The sequence below is a fragment of the Nannospalax galili genome, unplaced genomic scaffold, assembly GCF_000622305.1.
Source record: "Nannospalax galili isolate Female #2095 unplaced genomic scaffold, S.galili_v1.0 scaffold945, whole genome shotgun sequence".
Taxonomy (NCBI): domain Eukaryota; kingdom Metazoa; phylum Chordata; class Mammalia; order Rodentia; family Spalacidae; genus Nannospalax; species Nannospalax galili.
This window is the reverse complement of record NW_008352650.1, coordinates 755,078-765,987: the sequence shown is the minus strand read 5'-3', so window position 1 is coordinate 765,987 and position 10,910 is coordinate 755,078. Positions and strand designations below refer to the sequence as shown.

The 10,910-nt window shown below is 52.1% G+C and overlaps 1 protein-coding gene across 3 annotated transcripts in view; it reads right to left on the bottom strand.

The window, feature by feature from the left end:
- Positions 1–240: 240 nt before the first annotated feature.
- Positions 241–10,910, bottom strand: part of C1qtnf1 (C1q and TNF related 1) — a 24,162-nt gene continuing 13,492 nt past the window's right edge. For 2 of the 3 annotated variants that reach the window (XM_029554360.1, XM_008849661.3), the window contains 3 exons: positions 6,260–6,421; positions 3,699–3,832; positions 241–2,446 (listed from right to left, as the gene is read on the bottom strand). In XM_029554360.1, coding sequence (XP_029410220.1) covers positions 1,896–2,446; positions 3,699–3,832; positions 6,260–6,421 — 847 coding nt within the window. In that variant the 3' untranslated portion in view covers positions 241–1,895. The remainder of the gene's footprint in view (positions 2,447–3,698; positions 3,833–6,259; positions 6,422–10,910) is intronic. The other variant, XM_017802335.2, reaches the window with a different exon arrangement.

Sequence of the window (10,910 nt, the reverse complement as noted above, 5' to 3'; positions counted from 1 at the left end):
TACCAGCACAGGAAAGCAAGTCCCAGCCTCCTGCCACCACACACAAGCCCCCAGATTTGCCCACAGCACTGTGAACCCCTCTGGATGAGCCACACTCAGGACACCCACGTCTCCTTAGGACCAACAAGGCAATTCAGGCCCGAGCAGGTCCCCATGTAAAAAAAAATCACGATTCCTTAGACCAGGCAGAAGGTAGGTGTCAGATGGACTTGGTTAAATGAGCAGACGGAAGAGGCCAACTTGCTGAAAATCACCATGGCAAGTTTAATGATTCCTGGACAGGGCACTGCAGAGCACAGGGGGCAGACGGGCCTCTGCTGCAGGTATGCCCACGGAAATGTGACTTGAAGGGTCTGACCAGCAAAAGTCCCTCAAGAGGAGGCACATGCAAACTCTGCACCCCAGCAGCCAGGCCCCAGAAGGTGGAAAGGAAAGATCCAAACCGAGGACCACCCAGGCAGCAGCAAAGAAGGTCCCCGGATGGCATGTACTTGATGGAGCAACCCAGACCTTGGGGACCAATATGGGTAAGAGAGGATGGGGCCAGCAGGAGCTCAGAGAATCTGCCCTGAAGCTGGAGTACTGTGCCTGACATTGTTAATGATCCGCACACCCAAGGCCTGGTTCTCTCTTCCAAGAGAACCGCTAGGGTTCCTGCGTCTTTGTACAGTCCACTCTCTGCACAGGGTGTCTGACCCAACAGTAGCACCGGACGTAGATAGGAGGGACTCTCTAGCTCCCTAGAGCTCTCCCCAGGTTCTGGGACCCAGAAAAAAACCCTCTCATGTTGCCATAGGCTGGCTAGAGCTGTGTCAGGCCTGGATGGTCCCATCCACCTCAGCCTCACTGCAAGTCAACACAGCAGATGCTCAGAAAGGATGCTGAGCCAGGGAAGGAGAAGGATGCTGAGGTGATGAGAGGTGGTTTGGTAGAACCTGAGTCTAAGGCTTGGTGCTTTCCGTGGCTGAACCATCTGGAAGAAGGAACAGGGAGCTTAGGCCACAGCAGCGGGCGTGGAGGAACCCACCTGGGGCTCAAGGTTAGCCTAGGGAAGGAGAGCTTTGTTTCTTAGAGAGACACCTGCAGGTTGGGGAGTGCCTGAGGTCCCCAACCACTGTCAGGAACCTGTGAGCTGGTGTAAGCACACTGCTCCCACCAGCCCAGAGTCAACTGCAGAGGACTTGGTGGTCCTTCTGGGGAGCTGATGTTTGCTGCTCTACCCCAACCCTTTCACTGTTGTGGCTCAGAAAGGCTGACAGAGCCCCTGGGCCAGGCTGCAGCAATGTTAAGAGGGCACAGAGGTCAGTCCCGCTGTCCCCAAGAACAGTCATACATGGCCTAATAGAATTAAGCCAGATAAGGCTTCCAAACCTCAACCGCAGCCCTCCCTGGCCCCCTTTTAGATCTATTCCTGTGTAGGCTCTGGGCCCCTCCAGTGAAAATAGCTCTCCTTCTGAGAGCCAGCTGGCTGGAGAGGCAAAAATAACAGTCCCTGGTTTACTTTGTTCTCTTGAAACCCTTAGCATTTGCTTAATTACATTCAGGAATGGGAGCACACAGGCTGTGCTCCAGGACACCCTGTCGCCGCAGGACCACACACTGCAGGGTCGTCTAAGGCTGCATGCCCAGCAGGGAGCTGGAGGTCCCCCAGTGTTCTCACAGGCGCCCCACCCTGATGACTTCATCTCCCGGCAGCCAGAGCAGATCGGGGACCACACAGCCCTTTGGGCTTCCCAGCAGCCAAGGGTGTCTTGTCAAAGCCAAAGCTAAGTAAAGCGGAGGCTGAGGAAGCCAGGCCTGAGGGAGAGCGGTGATGGGGTCAGTCTGGGGCAGGACCCCAGGGTCCGCAGGGCCCAGCAAGGGTAAGGGGCGACAAGCAAGGAGGTCGGCAGTCACTAGGGCTCAGCGGCAGGCTTGACCAGGTAGCCACTGAAAGTGATGTAGGTGTCAAACTCATCGCTGAAAACGGCATTCTCACGATCGCCCTTGAAGAGGCGCACCCACACCTCATCCTGCTCCTGCAGCTCCAGCATCAGGCTCTGGCTTTGCATGATGCTGCGGTCGCTCACCTGTGCATACAGGATCACCACCGCCTCCTCGTTCTTCATGATGTGCAAGTACGTCTCCTTCTGGTTCCAAGTGTGCACGTTGAGGCTGAAGAAGTAGATGCCCGGCACATAGCAGTAGAACTTCCCAGTGAACATGTTGAAATGTTTGTAGAGGTTCACGAACTGTGTGTCGAAGACCACGGGCTGATAGTAGTCATTACTGTGCAGGGCCTTCTTCCGGCCCACTGAGAAGGCTGCATAGTGATTCTTACATCTGTCCCCAGGGGCCCCCATGGATCCCTTCTGCCCTTTGGGACCGATGTGTCCCCTGGCACCCACGGAGCCCGTTTTGCCGTATTTACCCTGGAGGCCTCGGTCTCCTCGGTCACCTTTCTCCCCTAGGAGGGAACAGAGAGACAAGAGGTCCAAGGTGGGCAGCCCTCAGCCAGCTTCTTGCTCACTTGCTTGGGTGCCAGTCTGGCTCCACACTCCAGCCCCTAACTTGGGAGTCTTCCCTGATGCCCCTCAGCAAGGAGCTCCTGGACCTGGGCAGGAGGCGCTTTGATCCTCAAATAAGGCAGGCTAGTGTTTCACTGTCAAGGGCCGGTCTATTTTTACCCAAAAGCCATGCTTTTCCTCTCTTTGTGGAAAACCTGGCAGAGATAAAGGAACATATGGGTTTGTCCACAAGCAACAGGCTCTGTGGCCAGGCCCAGGCCCACTCTGAGCAAACGGACTGCAGATGTCAGGACTGGGCTCAGGATCCAGGTTGTGAGTGTTCCCTGGTTTGTGTGAGGTTGTCTGGAAGAAGGGTGCAGCATTTCAGAAATCAGGTCGGGGCACACTGCCTGGAAACGAACTCAGAGGCTTGCAAGTTCTGTGCAGGCAAAGGAGGCCTGAACCCTCCCCAAAGCTGTGTGTGTGTGTGTGTGTGTGTGTATGTGCACATGTATGTCCTAGCTCATGCCCCACCTGTACTTGCGGAGGCCAGAGGAGAACACGGGGAGTTTTCCTCTATCATGTTCCAGCTTATTTTTTAAATTTTTAAAATTTTTATTTTATGAGTGTTTTATATGTAAGTATGCATGTATGTAAGTGCATCACCTGTGTGCAATGCCTGTGAAGGCCAGAAAAGAGCATTAGAGCCCCCTGGAACTAGAGTTCTGGATGGCTGTTAGCTGCCATGTGGTGCTGGGAACCACACCCAGGTCCTCTGGAAGAGCAGCCAGTGCTCTTAACCCCTGAGCCATCTGCCCAGCCCTCCTTCTTATTTTAAGAGAAAGGCTCTCTCACTAAACGTCACCAGTTCAGAAAGCACGGATTCTAGATCTGCTTGTCTCTGCCCTGGGATTACGGACACATGGGGCCAGCTTTTACATGGGTGCTGGGGCTTTGGCCTCAGGTCTCCAACGTTCAGAGCAAGTGCTCTTCCCCACTGAGGCATCCCCCTGTGGCTCCTGTCCTCCTCACAGAAAACAGCAAGAGCTTCAAAATGGAACTTTCCTCCTTTCCGCCAGATACAGCTCCCCCTGTCCTACCCCTGGGGAGTCGGTCTGTCTCTGTTTGGCCCCACCTCAGCAACTGTCTCCCTCCTGATCTACACACAGCGCCCTGCAGAGGTGCCCCACCGCCATCTCTGCAGCCACTGACCTTTCAAGATGGTGATGTTGATCTGGGGTGGTGGGATCGCCTGGTACGCAGGGGTGCTGGGGTCACAGCACCGAAAGCACCGGGAGGCAGGGGGGGCCCCGCCCTGACTGTACTTCTCATGTTTTTCTTCATCCCTAAGGGAATAAACCATCACAAAATCATGAACTCTTGGGGCTGGGAGCTCCCTTCTGCTGCTGTGGGCCAGGGCTTCCAGATCTGCCTTCCCTCTCCTTCCCCCAGACGTGCAGGGCTCTGGTTAACACCGTCAGGGGGAGAATTCTGAGATCCTGACTCAGAAGTCTAGAATACACACTACTCATTTGACTCGTTAGTAAATAAGAAGGTTCCACTTAATCTTTAGGATGCCTTTGGGCTACAGCAGACGGAAACGCTCGTTTCCCACCTGGTGGAAGGCAACGGGTCTACGCTGCCACCTGGTGGTCATATGCAGCATTGCGCTTTCATTACAGAAAGGGTCCAAGGCGCGGCAGCCCTATCTCCATATGCCAGCTCCTCTCGGAACGCTGCTTCACTTTCTAGCCCCAGAAGAGCCGGAATGTGGATCTACATATGCCCTGCGTTCGACCATGTGCAAGCCCAGGACTTGGGGAAAGATACCCACACCTCTCTACCAAGCTTCAGACTTCTTACCAGCAACCTCCATCCATCCATTCAACAGGCCCCATTGATGTCGTGTGTCCAAAATCTAATCTGCCACCAAGTCCCTGCCTGTGGAACTTGCTCTTTCTTTTTTAATTTAAACTATATTACTTATTATTTTTTATTTTACGTGCATGAGTGCACTGCCTGCATGTTTGGAAGTGCACCCATGTCATGGAATGCCCACAGAGGTCAGAAGAGGGCATCGGATCCCCTGGAACTGGAGTTATGGATGGTTGTTAGCTGCCATGTGGGTGCTGGGTCTTCTGTGAGAGCAGCCAGTGCTCTTAACCGCTGAGCCATCTCTCCAGCCCCAGAGCTTGCTCTTTCTAAACACCGTCTCTAGCACATGGCCAGTGGTCCGGGATGGGAACTTCTGTCTCCCTGGCCCTCACCACAACATCCCCCAGGTGCTGGGGAGTCAGCGTCTGCCCCCAAACTCCCAGGACTTCCCTGGGTCCTTGACATTTCCAGTGGTCCTCACTCCTGAAGTTTGTCTCTCCAGCGTCAATGCATTCCCTGATGCTACCTTCTGGCACTCCTTCTAGAACACTTTGAATGTGAACCTCTCCTGCAGGCTTCATAGCCCCTATAGGATGAATCCTGGATAAGACCCTTCCCTACTATCCTGCACTCCCAGGCTCCAGCTCCCACCACCCCAGTCCACCCTCCCATGCTGCAGCACCCACCTCACCCCTGCCCACACCATTCAATGTTTTTCCTCCTGTACCTGGGAGGCCACATGCTATCTTTAAGAACAGGCTCACTCTGTGCTTGGTCTTCCTGGATCTCACCCCTTCGCTTCTGCAGTTCCCAGCCTTGGGAGTGCAGCCCTACTTTGGAGACTGTATTGGACTGTGTGTGTGTGTGTGTGTGTGTGTGTGTGTGTGTGTGTGTGTGTGTGTAACCTTGGAGTTCCAAGTGCTTCTCCAGTGCCTGGGAGATGTGCTGACTGACAAGTTACTCAACCAGTGTTTGTTGAATGGAAGCAAAGGAAGAAACAAAGGAACTGGAGTTTCTTGGGCACAAGTCCTACCTGGAACCTCCAGGTATTAAGTTGACCTGTTGTTTAGGATATTGAAGACTCACACATCCAGCACAGAGCCCTTTGTAGGCTTTGAGGACTTCATGTTTGACTTCTCAACGAAACATCTCCCATAGCCTGGAGTCTGCATCCCCATGAAAGCTAGAGTTGAAGGCAAGTGCTGTCCTAAAGGGTTTAGTATTTTTAATTAGTTTATGTGTATGCGTGTTTTGCCTGCATGTATGTAAGTGTACCTGTGTCATGCAAAGCCAGTGGAGCTCAGAAGAGGGTTGTCGGATCCCCTGGAACTGGAGTTTCAGATGGTTGTTACCCGCCATGTGGGTGCTGAGAACCAAAGCTGTGTTCTCTGCAAGAGCAGCCAGGGCTCTTAACCACTGAGCCATCTCCCCAGCCCCTATCCTGAACTTCTTTATAACCTTTCAAAGAAAGCCGACACCTGGCCTCCCAGTTCTCGCCAGCACACTCCCAGTTGCCCGAAGCCACTTGTTCCCACATATACTTGGAACACCGGCACACACCCTCAGGACCAAGTGAGAAGGTGAGGCGAACCTGAAGGGCAGGGACTAGATTTGCCCTTCAACAACAGAGCTGCGAAGTCCTTGCAGACTCAGGCTGCTTAAGGGTTAGGAGTGAAGCCAGGTCACCGTCCTCAGATTCAGACGGGATGCCCAAGTCACTGGAAGGCAAAACGGCTTGTCTGACCTCCAGAATCAGCCTCCCTGAGGGCCACTCCTGAGTCTCAGCTTTGCCTCTTCACAACTCACTGGCATCCAGTGCTCGGGGTGCCCCAAACATCACACTCGACCCGACCAGATGCAGAGCTAACTCCTGCAAGCACACTGTTACAACCCCTCACCTCTGAGCTTGATCCATCGGGGATGGCAGCTCCCGTCTCCCCTCCTGTTCCAGATGTTCTTGCTGACCACGTCGCACGTGGCTCAGGACTGGGCCCCAAGCAGTGGCCAGCAGCAGGCAGCATCCCAGCAGTAGTCCCTGTCCATGGGAGCCCATCTTCCTGCTGAGACATATAGGGAAGGTCCAGGTTAGAAAGGCGCTCTGCAGAGAAACAGAGAACAATCAGAGCTGCCCACCCGGCTGCACAACACAAGGAAGTGCCCAGCCAGACTTGTTTGAGAGACCATGTGTCAACAGGCACAGACACACCACACTCCCCCATAGGAACTTTAGCCCTCTGGGTTGTTGTTGAACCATCACTGAGTGAGGTGCCGTCTGCAGCTGCCCAACATCTCAGGAAGGACAGCCCATCACCTGCTAGTCCCCGACAACAAGCAAGAATCCTGGATGAGTCTTCGGTAATTACCATCCAGCACTAAGCCACTCTAGTCCTTCCTTAGGAGAGCCAGAAACTGGGCGGAAACTGGCTGCAGGCACCCTTTCAGCCACGGGGGGACAGCGAGCAAACATCCACGAGCATCAAATTTAGAGAAAGTCATTCATCCAACCCAAGCCCATTTCCCATGAATAGGGTTTTCAAGCAAAAGCTTGGGACAGGACCTCTTCTGGTACAGAGATTGTCCTTCAAGAAATGTGAGCTCTTTCGGGGTCTGGTGAGGGGCAGGGCTTGGGCTTGAACTAGAGGGCGCATGCCCCTGTTTTTAGTTAGTGCATCACCGCAGGCCACTTGGGCGCCTGGAGACAGGAGTCACTGTTCTTTGCTGTTCCCATGAACTGGAAACCCTCACCGTGGAGAGGACCACTGTCAAGCTAGGCCTCCTTTCTCACAAAACCATTAAGTTTGATGCTTCAAATGACCCCCAAGAATGGCCCCATGCTTCACCTCTTCTCCTATAAATGTTAAATTTGTTTTTATTTTGTGCCTATGAGTGTTTTGCTTGCATGCAATCAAGTACACCGTGTGCATGCAATGCCAGCAGAGGCCAGAAGAGGATGTCCATTCCCTGGAACTGGAGTTATAAAAGGCTGTTAGCCTCCACGTGAGTGTTGGGAACAGAACCAGGGTCCTCCACAAGAGCAGCCTGTCCTTTTAACCACTGAGCCATCTCTCCAGCCCCTTCCTCCCCTATATTTAAGGAGACTTCTTCAAATCCTGAGATGGAGTTCTCTGATTGTCAGTTATAGTGGACCCAGATGTGACTGCCTTTGACTCATCTTTAGAAGCTACAACCTCCTCCCCGACATTTCCTCTCCGGGATATTGTCACCTGTGAGGGGTATGAGCTAGTAAGGTTTCCTGGCTATGTCCACAAGAGAGACATCCTTCGACCCAAGCCTCACACAGAAGGAGCATGGGGAGCCCCAGCCCTGGGTAGAGCCTTGGAGATCAGAGAAATGAGTGGAAGGCTAGCCTCCCCCACCCAGAGAGATGGATAGACAGCTAACCTCTCCGATCCAGAGAGATGGATAGACGGCTAACCTCCCCCACCCAGAGAGATGGATAGACGGCTAACCTCCCCCACCCAGAGAGATGGATAGACAGCTAGACTCCCCTACCCAGCATTCCCCACTCCTCTCTCACACTTGGCCAGCAAGGCCCTTGCCTACTACTGCAGGGGGTCAGCTGGGTATATATCTCTAAGACCTCCACTGACCAGCCACTCAAGAGCCCAGGGTCCAGATTACCCAATGACCAGGAAGAGGCTGCTTGGACAGGTCCCTTCTCAATCCAAGAACCCCTCCCCCCCCCAAAAAAAAAAAAAAAAAAAAAAAAAAAAAAAGTACATATGTGTGCATGCTGACTTTACAGTGTGTTTAAATTCTGTCTATGCATCTGTTTGTCCTCTCTCTAAGCTCCTGGCCAGGGGCATGCAGGACCCTCCCCTTTTCCCTTTGACCACTCACACCTCACCCTGACATCCAACTCCCTGCCTCTCAAACTTTGATATGAAAAAAAAAAAAAAAAAAAAAAAAAAAAAAAGTACATATGTGTGCATGCTGACTTTACAGTGTGTTTAAATTCTGTCTATGCATCTGTTTGTCCTCTCTCTAAGCTCCTGGCCAGGGGCATGCAGGACCCTCCCCTTTTCCCTTTGACCACTCACACCTCACCCTGACATCCAACTCCCTGCCTCTCAAACTTTGATATGCAAATCTAGGACTCTTTTTAAATGGCAGCTTCTGATTCAGCAGGGCCCTGAGGCTTCTGGGGTTACAACATACCATGGGTGCTGCCAAGGGTCTGTGGATGGCACTTCACATACCACCTTTTTTAAGCCACACGCTCAACCCCTGACACCTGCCAGCGGGCCTGCATTCCTGCTCCTTAGCCAGGAGCACCTTTTGTCCTGTTTCAACTGATAAGCAGGCTAACATGCCTGGCAGTGGCACCGGGCACTGTGCTGAGATTCTGTTCTTCATTTTAGTAAATTCTTTGGGACCCAGAAGTGGGGACAGGTCTGAGAACACATCCCGTTAAACACTTCTGTCCCACCCAGGCCTCGGGAGATCCCATGGCCCATCCTTCCAAGAGACAATACTCATTCATTAGTATATCATCCGTAAATGAGAAAACAGGGGAGCTGGGTGACCTCTCAGTCCATAAAGGGCTTGCCCTGCATGAGGATGTGAGCTCCATCCCTAGAATCAACATAAAAAATAAAAAGGAGCTGGAGAGATGGCTCAGCAGTTAAAAACACTGGATGCTCTTGCAGAGGACCCGGGTTCAAGTCCCATCCCCCCATGGAAGCTAACAACAGTCCTTAACCCCATCCAGTTCCAGGGACTCTGACACCTTCTTCTGGCCTCCACGAGCAATCGAACCCACAGGTGTACTTACATACATGCAGGCAAAACACTTATACACAGGGCTGGAGAGATGGCTCAGCAGTTAAGAGCACTGACTGCTCTTGCAGAGGACCCGGGTTCAATTCCCAGCACCCACATGGTGGCTACAAACTGTCCTTAACTCCAGTTACAGGAAAATCCAAAGCCCTCTTCTGACCTCCGTGGCATTGCATGACACGGGTGCACTCACATACATGCAGGCAATATACTCATACACATAAAATACCATGAGCACTGTACGACCACAACACAAGTACACTTACACACATGCAGGCAATACACTCACTCATACACATAAAATAAAAATAATAAATAAAATATTTTTAAAAAACACTCATACACAAAAAATAAATAATAAATAAATTTTAATTATAAAAAATAAAAGCCAGGCATGGTGTATGTGTTTATAATCCCAGTGTTGTGAAGTTCAAGACAGATCACTGGGGCTCACTGGCCAGCCAGCCTAGCCAGGCCAATAAAAGACCCTCCTCAAAAAAACAAGGTGGGGGTTGGGTGGTTAAAAGCACTGGCCACTCTTGCAGAGGACCCGGGTTTGATTCCCACCATCCACATGGCGGCTAACAGCTGTAACTCCAGTTCCAGGGGATCCAACACTCTCTTCTGACCTCTGAGTGCTTTGTGTGCAGATGGTGAACTTAAACACACGCAGGCAAAACATTCATACGTTAACAAGATGGACGGACACTGAAGAGCATCAGCTGTGTTTGTCTTCTGGCCTATTCACACACACACAGACACACACCCAGACACACACACAGACACACACAGACACACACACAGACATACACAGACACACACACACACACCCCCACCCACACACACACAGACACACACCCAGACACACACACAGACACACACAGACACACACACAGACATACACAGACACACACACACACACCCCCACCCACACACACACAGACACACACCCAGACACACACACAGACACACACAGACACACACACAGACATACACAGACACACACACACACACCCCCACCCACACACACACAGACACACACCCAGACACACACACAGACACACACAGACACACACACAGACATACACAGACACACACACACACACCCCCACCCACACACACACAGACACACACCCAGACACACACACAGACACACACAGACACACACACACACATACACACACACAGACACACACACAGACATACACAGACACACACACACACACACCCCCACCCATACACACACAGACACACACACATACACACACACATACACACATACATACACATATAGACACACACACAGAGACACACACACACAGACACCCACACACACACACACAGACACACACACAGACACACACAGACACACACACACCACACACGCACACACACACACACAGAGACACACACACAGACACACACACATGCACACACATACACACACCCCCACCCATACACACACAGACACACACACATGCACACACATACACACCCCCCACCCATACACACACAGACACACACACATACACACACATACACATACCCCCACACACACATACAGACACACACACATGCACACACATACACACACCCCCACCCATACACACACAGACACACACACATACACACACACATACACATATACTTACACATATAGACACACACACAGAGACACACACACACAGACACCCCCACACACACACACACAGACACACACACAGACACACACACACACACACACACCAC